At 45.0% G+C, this 22,686-nt stretch overlaps 1 protein-coding gene across 1 annotated transcript in view; it reads left to right on the top strand.

The window, feature by feature from the left end:
• Positions 1–22,686, top strand: part of astn1 (astrotactin 1) — a 335,249-nt gene that overhangs the window by 110,473 nt on the left and 202,090 nt on the right. Inside the window, exons 10-13 of the mRNA XM_034555334.1 lie at positions 1,201–1,285; positions 4,178–4,252; positions 8,970–9,107; positions 19,729–19,879. Of these exons, the coding sequence (XP_034411225.1) occupies positions 1,201–1,285; positions 4,178–4,252; positions 8,970–9,107; positions 19,729–19,879 (449 nt within the window). The remainder of the gene's footprint in view (positions 1–1,200; positions 1,286–4,177; positions 4,253–8,969; positions 9,108–19,728; positions 19,880–22,686) is intronic.

Here is a 22,686-nt window from a genome sequence, read left to right on the forward strand (position 1 = left end):
CCTTCTTTCACTGTTCATTGTCTCTAAATGTGGCCTCATGTTGGAAAAAGACACGGCGCAATATAATTAATCACGTTATCTTCGGGGCAAAACTACGGCTCTTGGGGGAAAGTTTGTCCATCTTCTTGACAACGTTCTTACCACTCTGGCATTTTTATTCTTCACTTTAATTTCGTGGCGATAAAGATCCGCTTGTGAAACACAGTGATTGATACATTTAAGAAAGCAAGCTAAAGAAATCGGTATTACTGAAGAACTGAAAGCCGCTGCATGCTAGCTAGCCGTGAACAAGCCAGTGCTAACCAGACCAACATATTAGCTGGCTAGCTCACTGACATTCGCCAAGGGAGCTAGCTCAATTGCTAAGCGTGAGAGCAAATAAGCTAGCTGTCACGAATGCTGGTGTTTAGAGGACAATAAGAATCATAAAACAGATTTTCCTTTGTATGTCTAAGTTGGACTGATAAGGACTTTTTATTTTTCTCAAAGTATTGTGAGTGTGTTGATGCGTATGAGCCCTGTACTGGGGATTGAACCAAATTGTGAGCTGACTGTATTGACATGTAAATGTTGTTATGTAATGTGCTTGCATTAGGTGTGGAAGCATTTATTGGATTAGGAGGTTTTTGGTTTACGGTTCAAGACATTACTAAGCGAACGAGTCCTTCTTTTTTCTAAGTTATTTTCAGGCTAATGGTGTTTTTTATTCATAGAATAAATTTAGTCATACAGTATGAGGACCATCGAATTTCCACCCAAGACACCAGATAATTGAAAAGACCGTACACATTGAGGTTTCCATGTCACAACAGGGCGACAGTGAGCCAGTGTTTCACACATTGTGTCCTTATCAAACCTGTCAGGATACCTTCCATTGGCATGATGCCCAGTGGCGAGCTACAATCACTTTCATAAATTGCCATTGCCCGGATATTGACAGTCGCAGCTCCTTTTAAAACGCTCCCTGCTGGAAAACTTTGTGAGAGAAAATATTGCTTTGACAAAAAATATGGCTCAAATAGCCGAGAAAAACCCAACAACGACTACATCATTAACAATAAGAGATGAGTAAGTGTTTTCTAACCGCTTGAAGAGGATAATCTTTTGGATGGCTCTTATGGAGTAGAAATTAAGCAGAGGAGCAAAAGGACTTTCCATTGAATACAAATCTATAATGAATCACTGCCTTTCTGTTTGCAGGACAATGCCTTTGCCTCGACGGCTACATGAAGGACCCCGTCCACAAGCACCTCTGCATCCGCAGTGAGTGGGGGCCCAATCAGGGGTAAGTTATGATAATCACCCTATGACGGTTTGCAATTGTTCACTTTCGGGAAGAGGAAATGTTGGGAGAGTGATGTACAATGAAGGAATCCTCTCTACACGTCAAACAAGGCGATGTATTGAGTTGGACAGATAAAACCCAACGAACGGTGATGTCGCCAAATCATATTCTGAATCGGACAAAGTAATCTGCTTAATCCTAAAATATTTTTTAAAAGGTCAGACAGGACTAAACATTCACACAGTATGGCTTAAATCTGTTCTCCTATATCACAAACCACACTGACGAAAGTAACTTTACTTGGTAATAAATACAGCCTCTTTGAATGTCAAATGATGGATGGTCATCAGTTTTCTGTCAGCAACACAGAGATCCTCATGATTGGTCCTGAAAAGCCAATTTTCTTGGGCCTCTATCTTCAAATATATATGCCACACATATATGAGAAATCGGGGTGTCTTTTTTGTCTCTGACTTAAAATTTGAAAAACAAATAAATGATGTCGTTAATCTTTTTTATTTTTTTATTATTCTTTATTATCCACAACAGTTCGATAGCGGAAATTAAACCTTTTGGCTCTTTTGTGGATCTGGAGACCATCTTTCATGCCTTTATTACTTCATGTCTTGACTGTTATGACTAACTCATGTCATTTATGTATAGTGCCTGCAGCGAGTTCAAAATGCAGCAGCGAGGCTCTTCACTGGTACCAAGAAGAGACCAAATCTCTTTTGTACTGGGCCTTTGAAATACAGACATTATTTGAATATTATTATTTCAATCCATTTCATTGACTGGAAACATGATTTCCTCGGTCCCTATTCTACGCTCAGACCTCTTGTTATTTCAAAGTTGAATTACTAAACTGTGGAATACTTCTTGCTGATTTGACTCCCCATGAACAGTAATTATGTCTCTCCATCTAAAATTGGAGTCCCTCTAAACCAGTTGTATGAGTTTTAAAACAAGTAATACATCACTTTTCGGCTGATGTTGAGTCAGTAAAATAGTTGGAGATTTAATCAAAGTTTTTTGGTCAGCTCATGTCTTTGGGTGCAAGGTCACTTTTTCTATATTACAATAATGATTTCAAGTGATGACTTGATATCGCTTGGCATTGAAAAATGCTGTTTCAGACCCCGTCCAAGGAAGCCATATAAACGCCTAATTGGGTTCACATCTGCTTGTTAAAAAGTCCTTGACATTTGGCTAACACTACAGACATAGTGCCAACCGCTGGGTGACCACTAATAGTGTGTGTGAAGGCGGGGCTGCTGTTCCGGAAAGCACTGCTCACTTCAAAGAAATCAGTGTTGAGCTATAGGACAGTTCCCTCTGTGACCCCATGGACTCTGGGATTACTACGGGATTATGATTGGATTACTTTTATATTGTTAGTCGTCTGTCAACCTTGTACTTCCAGTTCTGAACATTTAGACTGTACTGTGAAAAGATACTCATTTATCAATTGTCAGAGATTATGTCGTACTGTTACTGTGGCATTTATTAATGTATTAATATTATGACTCGGTTGTATTGCTGTTAGTTAATTGACCCCCTGTCCTCACATACAAAATCTCACCCTAAGAGACACATGCCAACCAGAAAGACACTCAAAATGATGCAATGAGACGTAAAGCAAACACAAGGAGACACAAATTAAACCAGAAGAGTCACAAAATGACCACAGACACTAAATGAGTATAAACAGACAAAGAGACGCAAAATGACCATAAAGAGACACAAATTGATTACAAAATTACCCAAAATGACCACAAAGAGACACTGACCCAAAAAAGAGTGTGTTAGTCGTGACGCAGAAGATCATCGGGTTACAATGAGAGCGACCACATTCTTTGGGGTCCGTTACATCAGCATGCCATCTTCCCTCCTCCCTTCCACTGTAACATAGCCAGCACTGTGCATGTGTTTTCCTTTTTTTTCCCCTCGACATTGTTTTTGGGAGATATCTGACACCTGACTGTGCACCTCTGTGTCTCGTCTCCCCGCGGTGCTCTCTCCCTGTGGTGACTTCAATGTTTAATGACCGCAGCCCCGCGGCACGGGGAGCGGCTCCCGTCTCCTCCCCGATGTTCTTTTCTTCTTTTTTTTACAGTGGTGCAGGAGTTTGCTGGGGAATGACATCGGGCCCCTGTCACTTCGCCTCCTCGCGCTCTCACTTCGCAAGACTGTTTAGTCCCCGAGCTGCCACTCCCCATTAATCTCCATCATTCTCCCTCCCTCACCCCTGCCTCTTGGCATCATTCTCTTACCCTGCCTTGTCCCCCTCTCTCTCTCTGTCTCTGTCTCTCTGTCTCTGCTTTCTTTCCACCGTCTGCTCTCTCCATTACCCTCTGTGTCTCTCACTCTCATTTTCAATTCAGTTTATTTTGTATAGCCCAATATCACAAATTACAAATTCTCCTCAGAGGGCTTTACAATCTGTACACACACGACATCCCTGTCCCAGGACCTCACATCGGATCAGGAAAAACTCCCCAAAAATAACCTTTCACAGGGAAAAAAGGGAAGAAACCTCATCCCCTCCCCATGGTAAATAGATGCGAGCCAAAGTCACATTGCGTGTCAGCTGCCGCCGAACACATTTCTCAATCAGCATGTTTACACATCGCCCGCGTCGTAATGCTGCTCGTGATTTGCGTGGGAGGGGAAGGGAGCGGGGCTCCGGGAGGGCGGAGGATTTGAAGTGAGACACATCATTTTAAGGGGGGGTGGAGGGGGTTCAAATGAGGTGGAGGACGGGGGCACTGAAAAATTGAGCGCCCTCTCCCTCTTTGATTTCAACACACTGCTTTCTTCTCTGCTCCTCTTTTGTTTCTTCCTCTGATCTGTTTCTGCTTCCTCTGTTTGTTTTCTTGCTCCTCATGTCAGTCCCTGGCCTTACACCATCTTCCAGCGCGGTTTTGATCTTGTGATGGGAGAACAGCCCTCTGATCGCATTTTCAGGTAAGGGGGAACTTTGTGTTTTATCTAACACGCACCAAAAGGAAAAGATTTCACAGTTTTAAATATCTGCTACAGGTTGGGGAGACTGTCACCTTAAAATGTCTTATGTAATGGAATGAGACAATTTTCGATTTTCAAATAGGACAAGCAGAGTCACTTTTTTTTCCTTCTGTCGGGTCAGGTGATCATTGTGTTGTGATTCATCTCCGAGCAATAAACGTACATTTTGAGAGTCAGAAATGTACATTCCTGAAGTCAATTTTTATCTGACCTTAACACAAATAGTTCTATTCATTAGAGGTTTTCAAATATCAAGAAAGAAAGTTAATTATCCTGTTTCCAGGATTATTGAAAATCATAACCTTTTTTTGTGCAACCCTCAACAGCTTTGGGAAGGAAGTGAGCTTTGCTCGCTCCTCAGCTGCCTCCATCCGTTCTAAGAAAACAACAGCGTGTCTTCACTTACTAGGTTTACTAGCCATGAGGGGTGCACAGGGATTTAAATAAAACATTTTGCATTTGATTGGACCGCTTCAAAGTGGGTCTCAGTTCAATACCGATGCCTCCGAGTAAACGAGACAGATCGGCGAGAAGGTTGGCTATTTCTACGTAGTCATTCTTAATGCTCGTCATCGGGGCCACCGGGTCGGATTGCCACACAAAATTGGTTGAAGTCGTGCAGGTTCATCAGAAACCCCTTTGGCTCCGGCCGGAGGCTCAGCTCCTCCCTGCTGATCCACTGGTTCTCACTGGGAGCCTTTATTGGCGCCTCATTGCTGGAGACTCAGCTGGTATTTCCGGAACCCGCTGGAGAGAAGGGAGGCACAGGAGAACCCATAACAGGAGAGTTTTTCTAAAAGACTTCTGATGTTTGGAAACATTTCCGCTTTTGTCCAGAGGGGCCGCCAAAGATCGTTTTGTATGTCCAGGCCTTTTCATTTTGAACGGTAAGAACGGAAGAAGCATGGCTGTAATGTGCTTACGTTGACAACGCTGTATTATTTTATTACATTTGGCATCAAGCTCTATCCTCTCTCCTTGTAGCCTTCATTTTCCCTGGAGATTGTGACCAATCTAAACAAAGTCAAAGTCAGCTTTATTGTCATTTCTTCGATGTGCAAACATACAAAGATCTGAAATTATGTTTCTCCCCTTGTCCAACATAAAGTGATGATGTCATCATTCGGCAGCCATTACATCTTGCAATCGACATGTACTTTATGATAATAAGTTCCGGCAAAAGAACGCGCCACTTTAACACGCCCTGAAACTTTTATCCCGGCATTGTCTAATAAGCATGTACCGTATTTTCCGCACTATAGGGCGCACTGGATTATAAGGCGCACTGTCAATGAATGGTCTATTTTCGATCTTTTTTCATATATAAAGCGCACCCGACTATAAGGCGCATTAAGCAAAACAAAATAGTCAGTCAGTCAAACTTTATTAAACGTGTTCACAATAACTCTCAACATTGTTCAAACGTTAATGAGCGTATTCACAATAACTCCCAACCTTGTTCAGTTGTAACATGTAAAAAAAACAGTCTGATACCGCTAAATCAAACGTTAGCGTAACTCTGTGTGGTCTTCTTTACTTGGCGCAGGTCATCTTCTTGCTTCCTCCACTTCCGTACCATTGATTCATTAATGTTGAATTCTCTCGCAGCTGCTCTATTCCCATGTTCTACTGTGTGACTGATAGCCTTGAGTTTGAAGTCCGTGTCGTAAGCGTGTCTTTTGACAGGTGCCATTTTGGGGTCCTTATACACACACACGGTAATATTATGGCGAAGCACAGTATGTATTACTCCGCGACGCTCCTGAATACGGTAGCCGTAAAGGGGCGTTCACACCAAACGCGTCTGGATCCCATGTAAAGTCAACGCACAGACGCGTTTGGTTGAAATGTGCGATAGACGCATTGCGCGGGTTGCGAAATTTCGCCAGAGTTGAAATATTTCAACTTCCAATCAGCGTTGAGATGCTCCGCCCATTGGGCTGCTGCTGCTCTGGTAGCAGCCAATCAGCGTTGATAGCAGCCAATCAGCTTTGAGATGCTCCGCCCGTTGGGCTGCTGCTGCTCTGGTAGCGCTGGAAGCGGCAGTTATTCAGACGTAGTCGGTGAAACTCCCCGAGCTGTATGAGCCTACGGGTGATGTTATGAACCCAAACACCAGGGCGTTAGATGTTCCGACGTTTATGGGATGTCCACAACAAGTATAAAGCAGAAATAGTGGTTATTTGGAACGTGGTGGATGGTGGAATTTATAAAAAAATTTACAGAGACAAGCCACAGAGATAAGCCACGCCCCCTTTTCACAACTGGTTGCAAAAGACACAAATGAACACGACTTGACTGGTGAATAAACTGACGCGAGTAAAGCGTTGCGAATATTCGCAACGTGTTTGGTGTGAACGCACCATAATGCTGCATGCGGTGCGGCTTTGTAGTTTACCAAAGTCATACTAAAACATTTTGACAGAGCGCCGTGTACCACACAAAATCGCTTCGAGGTCAGTAAGCACAACCAGAATTAATTCATATATGGCGCTCCGGATTATAAGGCGCACTGTCGTTTTTTGAGAAAATTAAAGGCTTTTAAGTGCGCCTTATAGTGCGGAAAATACGGTAATAGGGCATGTGCCCATGGTGAATTAGCCCTGTTCACTGGGAGCCACTTCACACAGAAACACAATGTTTCCCCCAAAAAGAAAGAGCAGATCTAACGGAGGATGCGCACCAGTCTTTATTACGAGTGCAACAGTGCAGCAGCAAAAACAACAGCTAGCAGTCGTCTGTACATCCGAAGGCGGCGCCCGATACCTCAAGGACGGGCTTTAATCCGTCACCCTCCATGCTGGGAATGTTTTCCCCCCCCTCTGAAAGAGGCCCTTTCGCCTCTCACTCCATCCAGCCGTGTTGTTTGAAAAAAACAGACGTCTCTGTCCTCAGGTTCTGCTGCGGCACGGCCATCCATCCTCATTTCAAAACCGTTCACCAACGCAGCTAATACCATTAAACACGGGAGCAAAATGAGGCAATTAGAATCGCAGCGGCACACAGAGAGCAACGTGCAACAAAGCAGACTCCAGGAGGCAAAATGCTCCAGCGTCGAAAGAGATGAATGCACACACACACACACACACACACACACACACAAACACACACACACACACGTGGCGAGGCAGGGGGGGGGACGACCCTCTGAGGACTGCAGCCATGTTTTCTCAACAACACTTTTTCTCACGGGGATTCTCTGTGTTTTCCACTTCCAGATTTTCTCGCGGTGGTCCAAATATGTCGTACAGCAACACACTAGTCCCCGGTTGTCCGTTAAACAGCAGTGCTCGTTAAGCTCGTTAAGCGGCTGCTAATTTGTCCCGTGGTCACCCGCGAATACGTCACACTGCAGCCCGGGGAGTTTCATCACACCTGCGGCACGCGGTCCCACAAGAGATGACGCCATGACTTGTGGGAGGGTCGATGACAGCTTCCTGTGGAACAACAACGGAAAAAAAGAGAAACGTCAATGTGGAAATTTTAGCATTTTGAATTGATTTCTTAAAAATAAAAGTTTCTCGAAGCCGTTGTTAAATGGCCGAACAGCAGCGCTTTGATCCACGAAAGAACTTGACTTTGAAGCAAAGGGAGTAATCGGGCGGGACGTAATTAAGTGTTCCACAACGGTGCAATCATAGTGTTCTTAAAGCGACTGGTAATGCATGCACGCTGCCTTTGCTTATGCTAAGTTAGCAAATTACCGAATGCAAATTGAACAATTGTGAATGGGGGAATGTGTGTAGTCTGCATAAAAGAACAAAAAAAAGGCTGTTAACCATTTAATCACCTTTGTGCCACAAGTATGCATGCATAATTCATAAGCGCTAATATCGCGCTTGATGTTAATCAGGTTTCACTGCTAAGCTTAAAGTTGGAGAGTGTTGCGTTTTCGTCGGCACCGTGTATAAAGATTGATGATACTCATTGACTCGCAGTTAAAGAATCGTGTTGAAGCTCTTGTTCCAGTCCTCCGTTGTTTACAGATGTATAGCCCTGTTTCGTCTCAGGGGGAAGTCCTCTTGGCCTATTTGTAATGTTTTTTTTGGTTTGGGGTTTCTCAATTGGTATGCATTGCGGTCATTAGCACACAATGTCCTTCTGCTCAAGGAAGAGCTCTGAAAAAAGGATAACTTTGCTCAAAAGGTGATATAAATAACCTCAAGGCAACTTGAAGGCATTATTATGAAGCGCTGATGCAGAGAAACAACATTTGTCTTTGAAATGACGTGGATATGGATATTGTTTTGGCACAACAGGAGAACTAGACCTTGGTGGAGTGTTTACTTTAAAGGGGAACTGCTCCAGTTTTACACGTGAAGATCAGGATTTTTAAATGTTTAGTTTCTACAGTAGCCCAGAACGGACAAACCAAACACCGACACTAGACGGAGCCATTTGCTTGGCACGTGGAAGAAGTGTTGGCCGGTTGCGATCTGCAACTTCACCGCGAGTTGTGCCACATGAGCCTACATGCTGGCCCTTTATGTAAACGGCTTGAGGCTTTACAGCTCACCACCGCTTGTTTGATGAAGCTTTTCAATCCTTTTCCAATCCTGTTTTTTTCAAAGGTTTTCTGTATTTGTCGTTTTGTGTGTCACAGCTCCATTTTCTTTCTTCAATCTCGTCCAACCCGCCCCCTTCTCGTCCTCTGCAGATTCACATACACCTTAGGAGAAGGCATGTGGCTGCCGTTGAGCAAGAGCTTCGTCATCCCGCCCGCCGAGCTCGCCATCAACCCCTCGGCCAAGTGCAAGACGGACATGACAGTCATGGAGGACGCGGTGGACGTACGGTGAGAGGACATTTACTGGTTCCACTTTCCACTGTTAGAGACTCAACAGGAAACGCTCCAACCAAAGAGAAGTAGGATCTTGCTAAGCTTTGCATTGCCGAGCTGAGATATCATCTCTGCTCACTTTGTATTTCGTCGTTCCAGAAGAAGCCTCACGACAACAACAACAAAAAAGTATATATTGGCTTTTCTTTCTCAGGACCATCTTTTTTTCTTCCTATCTGTATACTTTCACTTAATCAGCATTTGGTGTTTTTTTATTTGCTATTGTTGCAGCGGGTCTTGTGCGGTTGATGCTGAGGTCTTAGCGGTCCTGATTTAGCGGGTAATAAAACTCTAACATCTAACACAAAATCAATTATGAAAAGGCAGAGAAGCTATGGTGAGGGGAAAAAAATAATAATTACTCAGCTATAGAGAGCATTTCGATTGTTAAATGGATCATAACTCCTCCAAAGAAAATGTACTTTTGTGTCTGTGTTGCAGTGAGAGCCAAAACAATGCTGCAGTATTAAACTGGACTCGGCTGACAGCAGAGAAGCATCAGAATAACTTTGCTTTTTTTCTATTTGCTAGCAAAGGGGCGGGGCTAAAAGATGTCAGTGTTGCTCGCTCCAGAACTTTGTTAAAGAACAAGACTTCTTCGTAAAAACCCACGTTATGACGGGGAGATGGGGATGAAATGCACGGTTTTCTCTTTTTTGTCTGGCCAATACTTCATGCAAGGTAATTCAAAAGAAAACCCTCATGATTGGATGTCTATAAAATTAGATAAGACAGCTGATGTGTGCGTGTGTGTGCGCAAAAGTGTGTGTGTGTGTAAACAAAGCATACGCAAAATGACTGAAAGATGTAGTTGATGTAGTCAGTGTGTCTAGTTCTCATTTCACATTCTCCAATAAACTGCAGTTGTCAACTTTAAATATTGACATTAGAGAAATAAATTTACAGGAAATTGCAATTGCAATCAAGCATGAAGACATCCTCAACTTCAAACAAAGATTGAGTGGTTATTATTAAAAATGGCTCTGGATAAGTCATCGAATCAATGTCTGTACTTTTAGCTCTTTAATATCTTCAAATATGTGATCTGGGCCTACCACTTCCTCTGGATGACATTACAGAGTGTACCCATCAGCATACAGGTAATGACATCTCCTTTGGTAAAACAAGAGTTATTGATGACATTCTTCTACCACGATGCATTTCCCAAAGGAACTGGAGGAGCTGCTCACAGCTGGAAGAAATGAAAACTAGTTGTAGTAATAAAAATGTGTCTAGTTTCATTATCAGTAGCATTCTGAAGTTGCACTTTCAGTGATGGCCTGTTAGTCAATGGTTGAGTTTGTGCAATCATTGTGTCTGAATCACGGTTCATTTGCATTATTTTTAAAATGACTCTAGTTTCAAGTCTTCTTCAATACAGCATGGTGTTCATTGAGTAAATGATGGTCCATTAAGAGTGAAATATAGCTCTAAGTAGGTGTATATTCCCTCTACTCATAACCTTCCAAAGGACATAACTATACACTACGGTCCTACTTTATTTAGTGTTCCGCATCGTTCCGTGACTGCGTGTGGTTTGACAGTATTACGCTGTCGCAAAGACAAGTCTGTGTGAACAGGCTTGGTTTTGCAGCAGAGGTGCGCTAATGTAATTAGTGGTGGGGATTTGTCTTTTAGTGTATGCTGGAACATGCCCTGTCAACAAGTTAGTGCGCACCACCGTGTCAGATCCAGCCCTAATTCACCCCACGGTTATTTGCCCTGTGAAAACGATGTCAGGTGAAATTAGTCTCGCTCAAATGAATATCCCCATCATCTTTTCTCATTAGCATGTGGCCACTCGAGGAGTTTTTCTTCTTCTTTTTCGTTTCCCCTGCCACTGGCTAGTTTTCGAGCCCTCGGATGACTGCGCTGTAAAAGTAGTCCCAGAACAAGAGTACGGTGAAATGAAACGGATCGGCCGAGCAGGATTCAATGCGACGCCTCGAGGAAACTGAGCATGTTTATTTGCAGCTCGCTATCGGAAGGAGTGTGTGAGGTCTGTGTGGCACATTCTCAGGTTTAACATGAATAGTGAGTTTGGCGTGACAATTGTGGGCCTTCATAACTTGCAATAAAAAAAAAGGAATTAGTCACTTAGATTTTACTAGGTTAATATAAGAGGTTTTTCTTGTTGCATTAATTGAATGAAATGTGTGTTTGCCTTTTTAATTTTTGAAACGTCGAGGGTGTCATTATACTAAAGCCATCACATTGTGCAATCAACATTTACTTCATAATGAAAAGTTAAACCAAATTACTTGTCTGTTGTCCCCTTAAATGGTGTATTATCCATCCATCCATCCATCCATTATCACCCGCTTATCCGGGGTCGGGTCGCGGTGGCAGCAGGTTCAGCAGGCCGACCCAGGCTTCCCTCTCACCCGCAACACTTTCCAGCTCATTCTGGGGGATCCCGAGGCGTTCCAAGGCCAGCCGGGAGATATAATCCCTCCAGTGTGTCCTCGGTCTTCCCTGGGGCCTCCTACCAGTTGAACGTGCCCGGAAAACCTCTAATGGGAGGCGTCCAGGAGGCATCCTGACTAGATGCCCGAACCACCTCATCTGACTCCTTTCGACACGAAGGAGCAGCGACTCGACTCCAAGCTCCCCCCTGATGTCCGAGCTCCTTACCCTATCTCTAAGGCTGAGCCCGGCCACCCTACAGAGGAAGCTCATTTCGGCCGCTTGTATCCGAGATCTCGTTCTTTCGGTCACGACCCAGAGTTCGTGACCATAGGTGAGGGTTGGAACGTAGACCGACCAGTAAATGGAGAGCTTTGCCTTCCGGCTCAGCTCCCTCTTCACCAAGACGGACCGGTACAGCGCCTGTTTTACTGCTGCAGCCGCACCGATCCGCCTGTCGATCTCCCGCTCCACCTTACCCTCACTTGTGAACAAGACCCCGAGATACTTAAACTCCTTCGCTTGGGGTAGGCAGTTTGCCCCCACCTGGAGGGAGCAATCCGCCGGTTTCCGGCAGAGCACCATGGCCTCAGATTTGGAGGTGCTAACTCTCATCCCTGCCGCTTCGCACTCGGCTGCAAAACGCCCCAGTGAATGCTGGAGGTCACGGTCCAAGGAGGCAAACAGGACCACATCATCCGCAAACAGCAGAGAGGCGATCCCGAGACTCCCGAACCGGATCCTCTCCGCCCCCTGGCTGCGCCTAGATATCCTGTCCATGAAGGTCACGAACAGGACCGGTGATAAAGGGCAGCCCTGGCGGAGGCCAACACCCACCGGGAACGTGTCTGACTTACTACAGAGGAGACAAACACAGCTCCTACTGCAGGCGTACAGAGACCGGATGGCCCGTGCCAACGGGTCCGGCACCCCATACTCTCGCAGCACCCCCCACAAAAACCCCAGAGGGACCCGGTCAAAAGCCTTCTCCAGGTCTACAAAGCACATGTAAACTGGTTGGGAAAACTCCCAGGACCCCTCCAGTAATCTTGCGAGGGTAAAGAGCTGGTCCACTGTTCTACGACCGGGACGGAATCCGCACTGTTCGTCTTGAATCTGAGGTTCGACAAGCGGTCGGTGCCTCCTCTCCAGCACCTTGGCATAAGCTTTTCCCGGAGGAGGCTGAGCAGTGTGATACCACGATAGTTCGAGCACACTCTCCGGTCCCCCTTCTTGAAGATGGGAACCACCACCCTGGTCTGCCAGTCCATGGGCACTGTTCCCGACCCCCATGCGACACTGAAAAGGCGTGTCAACCAAGACAGCCCAACAATGTCCAGCGCTTTCAGCATCTCAGGGCGGATCTCATCCACCCCTTGCGCCTTGCCACCAAGGAGCTTTTTGACTACCTTAGCGACCTCTGCCAGGGATATGGGTGAATCCACCCCAAAGTCTTCCGGCTCTGCACCCTCTCCGGGGGACATGTTGGCCGGGTTTAGGAGTTCCTCAAAGTGCTCTCTCCACCGCCCGACGATGTCCCCAGTCCGGGTCAGCAGTTCCCCCCACTGCTGAGAACAGCCTGGGGTAGACCCTGCTTTCCCTTCCTGAGCCGTCGGATTATTGGCCAGAACTTCCTTGAGGCCAATCGAAAGTCCTTCTCCATGGCCTCCCCGAACTCCTCCCATGCCCGAGTTTTAGCCTCCGCGACCATCGCCGCTGCAGCCCTTCTGGCCCGCCGGTACCCGTCAGCTGCTTCAGGAGACCCCTGGGCCAGCCAGGCCCGAAAGCCCTCCTTCAGTTTGACGGCTTCCCTCACCCCCGGTGTCCACCACTGGGTTCTCGGGTTGCCGCCACGACAGGCACCGATGACCTTCCGGCCACAGCCCCGAGCAGCCGCGTCCACAATAGAGGCTTTGAACAAGGTCCACTCGGATTCCATGTCCCCAGCCTCCCTCGGGATTTGTGAGAAGTTCTTCCGGAGGTGGGAGTTGAAGACCTCCCGGACAGGATCCTCTGCCAGACGTTCCCAGTTCACCCTCACTACACGTTTGGGCTTGCCAGGTCTTTCTAGCCGAGTCCCCCGCCATCTGATCCAACTCACCACCAGGTGGTGATCAGTTGACAGCTCTGCTCCTCTCTTCACCTGAGTGTCCAAGACATGACATACGGCCGCAGATCAGATGATACGATTACAAAGTCGATCATTGATCTCCGGCCTAAGGTGTTCTGGTACCAGGTACACTTATGAGCCACCTTATGTTCGAACATGGTGTTTGTTATGGACAAACTGTGGCTAGCACAGAAGTCCAACAACAAAACACCATTCGGGTTCAGATCGGGCAAGCCGTTCCTCCCAATCACGCCCCGCCAGGTTTCTCTGTCATTGCCCACGTGAGCATTGAAGTCTCCCAGGAGAACTATGGATGCTGTGCGTGGAGGTGAGCCCAACTATATCTAGCTGGTACCGCTCCACCTCCTGCACCAGCTCCGGCTCTTTCCCCGCTAGTGAGGTGACGTTCCACGTCCCTAGAGCTAGTCTATGCCGCCAGCGATCGGCCCGCCCAGGTCTCCCGCCTGGCCCGCCGCCCGGTCTACATAGCACCCGACCCCGATCATTCTCCCTGCGGGTGGTGGGTCCACAGGGTGACTGCTGCTCCATGATGTTTTTTCAGGGCTGAGCCCGACCGGGCCCCATGGGCGAAAGCCCGGCCACCAGACGCTCGCCGACGAGCTCCCCTCCTGGGTCTGGCTCCGGGAGGGTGCCCCGGTTTCCCTTGTCCGGGCAAGGTAGCTTCAGTCCGTGGGCTGCTTATCATCAGGGTTTATTGAACCGCTCTTAGTCTGGGCTCTCCCCCGAGACCTGTTTGCCTTGGGAGACCCTACCAGGGGCTGATGCCCCGGACAACATAGCTCCCAGGATCACTGAGCCACTCAAACTCCTCCACCACGTTAAGGTGGCGATTCATAGGAGGAGCATGCATGTATTATTGGACATGCATATAGCATCAATCACAAACTACAAAAGGCAACATTATCAGAGGAAAGTAATAGTAATACATCTCCAGCTGTTGCTAAAGATGAAGAGATATTCTTTTGTAACGGGGGCTCCTGCTGTGTGTGTGTGTGTGTATTCGATTCCAACTTGGAACAACTTGCATTCTCATATTTATATGTTTTCTCCTGTTAGCCATTGGTAATATTTAAAGATGAACAATTTTACAAATACATACATTTTTTTTGTCAATCACTAAGAAGATGTTAACACACACACACACACACACACGCACACACACACACATACACATACATATTTGTCTTTGTTACACTTGCAGGGCCCCAAACCCCCAGTTAGGAAACACTTGGGAAAGACGATACTTGTCTCATGTGTTTATTGCACATGCACCCAGAAGAACTGCTTTATTAAATTCTCATTGGGTAAATTCAAATGATGCATCTAAATTGTGTTGGGCATTGCACACATAGGTCTGAAATACACTTATATGCACACACATGGCCTGTAGACATGCATTAGCGGAGCGAGAAACCTAACAGACCGAGGTTAACAAATCAATCTGAAAATAATATAGCGATTGCTTGAAATGTGATACGTGGCAATAAAAAAAACTATTCCAGTCATTCCAATTCAGATTTCAAATGATTTTTATTCTTAATGTTGTCCTGTTCTTTAGCAAACTCACTTTGATAGACACAGTCGTAGCAGCACTGCAAATGAAAGTATGGACATGTTTTTGTATTCGCGGCTCTTAACTTCCATATCCGACCAATACCGCTCTTGGAAGGGACGCATTATGTTTTTTTCATAGTTGAATCCTTGTTTTTTCTGCCACCCGGGCTGAAGTTCTCTTTGTTATAAAGTGCATCATAATAACTGTAAATTAATTCCGTTCCGGGGTACGGTTTGGCAATTTCCTCCCCTCCCCCACGCCATGTTTACACATTCCGATCCCCCCCATCTTTTTCAACATTTCATTTTCATTTGGCAGCTTTCTCCAAGACGCTGTGTAAATAACTCATTTCCGTCTGATCTGGGATCTGATGAACGCTCTTGTGCAGCGCTCCCCGGGGGCCACGAGGAAACACTGCTCACACATCTTGAAGCTGCTGATTTACTCTGCTTTTGTGCCGCCTTGCCCCACGTTTGATGATCATTTGTCACTTGCAGATGGATAAGTAGCGATGAGCTTCCCTTCATGGCAGTTATGACTGAATAAGGGAATCAGCCGCGGTGGTGGTTTTTTTATTCTCCCAGTGTGTTTATTAGTGCTCTTGTTGCGTCGCCTTGAGCCTGTCTACAGAAGACTTCTGTCCTGGTGGTTAGAAGCAATTGTATTATTCATGCTTTTCTTATATCTTAAGCTGTGAGGCAAAATGCGATAATTGAAAACTCCATATTCCATTTCCTCTTTGCTTCTGCGTTGTATAAGAGCAAATTGAGTTGATATTGTTGAGAGAAAAAAAACACTTATAAAACACATCAAAGACGCAATCTTTAGAAATTAGAAATACATTTACATTAAAATCTGCCCCTTTTTTATGCTAATTTCCACTCCTCTCTCTGAACTCAATCACTAACTAATGCGAGGAAATTGCAGGGTATAAGTTGGCATTTAAACCTTTGGTGGTACTTTTCAGTGGCAAATGGGCTGAATGAAACGTTCTTTATGCTGCTTGTTTTGACGCACATGTACTTCTAGCCCTCCTTGTTTGCTATACATGTGCATGGTGCCCATAATTGAGGCTTATTGCCTCTCTCAGCTGCAGACAGCTGTCTGTGACAAAATGTTAAATATATCCCAGGTAGTGCTTTAGTGCCCATTGATTTTAATTGCACCCTATATAGGTTGTTGAAATTATACGTTCTACAAATTCTCTTCCCATTTTAAATAAAATATGTTTGTAACACAACATGGGTTTCTCTTGCAGACGGATATAGTTCCTTTCAAGGCGGTATTGATGAGCAGTCGCTCACAACAGGCCTTGGTATGTTGTGGTTTCGTCACCACTATTGGCCGTGGTCTTGAAGCGGAAGAAGGTTTCGCATTGAAGGATTCTGAAAGTGCCAAAGAATTAGCCGTCATAGCCGTGATATGTGGGTATTCTATCACGGCTAAGAAGCCATCACAGTACGTGATTTTGTGAATCACATACGATCTTGTGAGAAGACACGGAAGTAGAACGTCTACAGATTCCGCCAAAAATCGAACCATATTTCTGTGGCCTATTATCGCGGGGATCTGAATATAAACATTGCGTGAACATCGCTGGAAGCGGAAGTTATCGAGACGGAGTCGGTGAAACTCCTTGAGCTGTGTGAGCCTACGGGTGATGTTATGAACCCAAACACCAGGGCGTTAGATGTTCTGACGTTTATGGGATGTGCACAACAAGTATAAAACAGAACTAGTGGTTATTTATTCCGTGGTGAACGGCGGAAATAACAGTTTTTACCGAGACAAGCCACGCCCCCTTTTCCTGCGGTTTATAGACAAGTGCGTCTTATCTATGTACAATTTCTTTTTTCTTTTAAAAATTAGCAGGTGCGGCCTACAGATAGGTGCGCTCTATAGTCCAGAATTTACGGTACCTGTTACCTGTGCATTTTCTGGCACAGTTCTGTTGAATAAAGAGTTGGAAATTAATGCATTTTTGTTTTTTTATCCGATTCATCGATTAATCGAACAAATAATCAAAGAATTAACTTATTCCCTTGAGTTGAACGGCCAATCAGAGTGATTCCTCTGATGGGGCAAAAAGCCACCAACAAGGATAGATTTGGGACAACTGTACGACACACACTGCCAACACTAGGGTACCAAAACGCTCACCAACAGCCTGAAACAGCCTGATTGGCAGACTGTGTCAGGGTCTTTAGGATTGTTAATACCAGGTGTAAATGCAAGTTGAACCACCCTTAGGACAAACCTATGATATGTTGATCAGGCTCTAAGGAACACAATAATTGATAACCAATCTATCCAGCACTTCCGCATTTTGGAATGTGATGAACGTTTCTCTGTAGCTTCACCGAAGAGAAACAAAACGTGGCTTTTTTTTGTTTTGCTTGATATTTATGTTGTGCTGCACACAACCGTTGGATGTGTCTCGACTGTAATTGCAGTTCCCAAATAATTTAGCATTCTCACTTGCTGTGAGTTTCATCATCTGCCAAGACTCTGTTCAATAGGTCCCCTCTGAATATATGACAACAAAGCAATGGGCAATTATAAAAGAAGAATTGGTTTGTAAGATACCATCAAGTTTACTATGAAAGGGAAGGGAACTTGCTGTATTTTCTCATGGGGAGAGCAGAGGAGTAGAGGGAATTGGGTGGCAGTGCCTGAGAGGTCACCACTTTCTTTTCCAAGACAAATTCATGGCAATACCAACACGAGTTCTTGTTCATCACAAGCAGCACTTTTCCGCTGTAAGAAAACACTGAAGTCCTCTCCACTTTGTTCTCCATCTCCACCAAATCCCAAACACTTATATTGCTGTCCTAGCAAGAAGTTTACGAGGAACGGCAAAATCCCCAGTTCAACGCATAAGGACGGCTTGGAGCGATGTTAGAGCTGAAGGGGTTCACGGCACGCTTCATCTGGCACATTCCATCTCGCAAGCCTACTCCCTTGCATAGCAGTTGTGCAGTGAAAAGTCGTAGCTCTTTTCATGAAGATTGCACAAAATTAATTAAACATGCAGGTGTTTATGATTCACGAAAATAGATTTCTCGTCATTAGGTGAAATAGAGAGCTTACACATGAAACATGATCTAAAGAAATGTGATATCTCAACTTGAATGAAACTCAGTAGTTAATTAGTAATGCCGTACTCTCATTAGCTTGTGATGTCAATGTCGTCATCCGACCAGGTCCACGAGGACCCCCGTGTGATGTCAATGTCGTCATCCGACCATGTCCACGAGGACCCCCGTGTGATGTCAATGTCGTCATCCGACCATGTCCACGAGGACCCCCGTGTGATGTCAATGTCGTCATCCGACCATGTCCACGAGGACCCCCGTGTGATGTCAATGTCGTCATCCGACCATGTCCACGAGGACCCCCGTGTGATGTCAATGTCGTCATCAGACCAGGTCCACGAGGACCCCAGTGTGATGTCAATGTCTTCATCAGACCATGTCCACGAGGACCCCCGTGTGGTGTTAATGTCGTCATCAGACCATGTCCACGAGGACCCCCGTGTGATGTCAATGTCGTCCTCCGACCATGTCCACGAGGACCCCCGTGTGATGTTAATGTCGTCCTCCGACCATGTCCACGAGGACCCCCGTGTGATGTCAATGTCATCATCAGACCAGGTCCACGAGGACCCCCGTGTGATGTCAATGTCGTCATCCGACCATGTCCACGAGGACCCCCGTGTGATGTCAATGTCGTCCTCCGACCATGTCCACGAGGACCCCCGTGTGATGTCAATGTCATCCACAAGGACCCCCGTGTGATGTCGATGTCGTCATCCATAATTATTGGATGGTTTAGACACAATTACAGGCGGTTGTGGCAGGCTATCATCAGAAATGAAAAAAGGCAAAACAACAAAACTAAATGAGCCGTGTTAACACGAGAACACGTTTGATCTGACCACCATCAGGAAAAAAACTCATTTTCTGATGGGATAAGAGAGAAAGAGGTGACGAGGCATGATAGCCCATCTACAAACCAATCAATCAGCTCACGTGGGTGATGACTGCAGGGTGTAGTTATGTCATGTAAAGGTCTTTAGTGCGCTCGCCGAATGCAATGTGAAACCAAAACTACCTGGATCTAATAATGTATACGATGTAACAAAAACCTGGGTTCTAACTTTAAGGTGTAAAAAAAGGTCCTCAAAGGTTAGCACTGTCGAGACCAGTTCGTTATGGACCAATGAGTCCACCAAAGGTTTGGTATTTTTGAAAGTCTGCTCCTGAAATTGTCTGAAATAAAACGACCGTAAGTGGTTTAACTGCCCACGTTGCTGCAGTAGCGCCGTGCTCCGCGGTGTCAGTTCGCCATGACATCGTTGTTGGATGTGGGCCAACGAGCCTCAATGAATGTCGCACTGTACGCTGATAACTCAAATCACACAAAACACATGTTCCCACAACTAAACAAGCTCTTCTTCTTGTCACTCATTTCCGTTTTAACAGAGAGGAGCTGATGATCAGCTCGTCCTTCGACTCGTTGGAGGTCCTCCTGGACTCATTCGGGCCCGTCAGAGACTGCACCAAAGACAACGGAGGTTGCAGCCGCAACTTCCGCTGCATATCAGACCGAAAGCTGGACTCCACCGGATGCATGGTGAGTCATCTGTCTTTTATTTAAAAAAAACTCTGTCTGGAAGCTGCCATCCGTTAGCCAAAGGGGCAGAACATACACTTTATATATAAATCAAATTTAAAGTGCTCTCCAGCCCCCTGTACAGTCGGTACAGATCCCTTTATGATTGATACAATATGAGCACATGACACTGAAAGCCTTGACCTCCAACACTCTCCCGTCTGGTGGGATTTTTGATCTGATGCCCGCTTATATGTCCGCCTCCTTCAGCGGTTCATATTACAATGTTGGCAAAAAATCTTTTGTTTCGGCCATCAGTGTTTAAGTCCATCTCCCTGTATAAATATTCATGAGCTACGGGGCCGAGATGACCCGTATCAAGGACAAGCAGCAGCCCTGCACTCAGCAACGTGTCCGAGTAGACAGTTTGACTCCGTCTCACATGCCCCCTTGGCCGGCAACGCATTCATTACCTCCAGGTGGTGCTTAGCAACCACGAAATGTTGCAGACAGGTTTAGTTTTCGTCTCCATCTGTCGGGGACTCCAGCAATACCGGTCTCGTTATTTGCAGAATCTTAGTACCTTCTGCTTGTGTTATGCTTCTCCTAAATCCCCCTCTTTCTACTGATAAGCTGTCATGTGGCCCCCCCCTACCACCACACCCCGCCCTCCCCCCCTTACAATGAAATCTCTTTTCAAGTACTTTGACGCACTCGAGTTGAGCCTTTCAGGTGGACTCGGGAGATGCTATTAATGCAATCCAGTACGCTTCATCCTATCTCTTATAATGCACCTCAACGAGAGGGAAACAGCTTGTGAGGGTTTTTTAATGGGAAAATGTTTCATTTTGAGATTAGAGCATACGCATGCATTTCCAAGCAATTATGTATGTACGGTAAACAGTAGCACAGAGGATTTAAATGTTATCGTGACGGGCATGCAAAACCCGTGGAATACAATTATTGATTACTCCTTTTCTCTTTCGTCATCATCTGACTTTAATCACTGAGTCTGAGGCTGGAGGCTCAACATGAGTATTGTGTACACTGTAAAAGCTCATTCTCATCAACTCAAAATAAATATATACTTTTTAATAACTTCAAGTTAATTAAATGTTACATTTATGTTTGTTTTTTTAAATGCAGACTACTTTAAAACTAAGCTGAATAAATGTACTACTGAGAGTTCGTTCAACTCATTAAATTACGTTTCTAAAGAAACTTCCCAGCATGCATCTTGTGAGAGTGAAATCTCTCCAGAAACTCTTCCTCTTTTTTTTCTGGAAAAACACAGACATGGTGGAAAGTTGCTGTAATGTAATCCGTAATGTAGGTGAGTAATGAATTGAGTCCCCAGTGAAATAGCCAACACTTAGATCAGTGGTAGTGTTCCTGCATGTTTTGTTTTAAACAGCTGTAATCTTCTCATGTCCAATGAAGAACTGACAGAGACCATTGTTGAGTGTTTTTTTTGTTATCCTTAGTGACAACGCCCCCTGATAATTACATATTTTGTGGGGGAAAACATCATTCAACACTATAATCATTAAATTGGAATTTTGACCTGAAGATGGCGTTACCATCAAAGTCAAAGGATGTCTGTACCTAATGTCATGGCAACCCTTCTAATAGTTGCGTAGATATTGTATTTTAGTGAGTTAGTTATTCTACATTTGTATTGATTCAAGTGAAAACCAGTGTTGATGGTAATTGTAGTCCATTAAAGGAATTCATGTATCAGACCCTGCTGTATTTACAGACACAAGTTGAGTTGTGCTCAGCCACTACATCTTCAGTCATTCCCATATTTTGGGATAGCATTTTTGCGGTTGGCAATGTGATGTCGCCACACTTAAGTGTATCTAAAACAGCTTTGTAACTGTCAACAGTGACGTTCAGGCCAGATGGTGTCTTTGTTTGTGTCATTCTGTAGCTACTTCAAGTAGAATCCTGAACAGCTACAATACAAAGAGGCTTCTTCAATATCAGCCGTTGATAGCTCGCTGATGCAATAAAGCACAGAGCTTTTATGAGTCTTAGTTGTGCCTTTCATTCAAAAACAAATGCCAAGAAAACCACCTTGTTTATTTCCCGTGGAAATGCATCAATGCTCCCACATTAACCACAAATATCTCGCTCGTAAAACTTATTAGTGGGAATCAATCGGACTCTACGGGTACGTCTGAAATTGCTTCATACCCGGTCTGATGGGAGTCCACAGCAACATTGCACTGAAGTGTCAGAGACTAAAATATCCATCCAATTTCTGTCTTGTACCAAGAGATGACAGAGGGGAGATTTCAAGCCAGGGCTTTGAAGTCGAATGGACATCTGACTCCGTGCAGTGTTTACCAAACTTCTTTTTTCTGAGGACCCACTTTTTAAAAATGACAAACTATCGCCACCCAATTCACAATTTGAGTTATCTATAAATCGTGAGAAGAGCGAATTTGTGCTTAAATGAAAGTTCCAGACTAACCTTTACTGCTTTATGTTTATGTTATTAAAAATAAATGACCAAATAAATGCATTTAGGTGGATTTAACAGTCTCAGAATTTCATTATTTTTGTTTCCTTTCTTCATATAAGATTAAATGTTATAGGTTGTCTACAATTATCAGAACAATATACATTCAGTCTCCCTTGTGTGGCTTAAAAGGTGTACAGATATAGGAAAAGAATAGAAAGAAAGAAAGAAATGTACACTTTATTGATCATCTTGGGGAAATCCTTCTCTGCATTTGATCCATCCTTAGTTCTTAAGGAGCAGTGGGCTGCAGTGAAGCGCCCGGGGAGCAACTGGGGGTTCAGTGTCTTGCTCAAGGACA

Source organism: Cyclopterus lumpus, chromosome 17 (genome assembly GCF_009769545.1).
Source record: "Cyclopterus lumpus isolate fCycLum1 chromosome 17, fCycLum1.pri, whole genome shotgun sequence".
Lineage (NCBI taxonomy): Eukaryota > Metazoa > Chordata > Actinopteri > Perciformes > Cyclopteridae > Cyclopterus > Cyclopterus lumpus.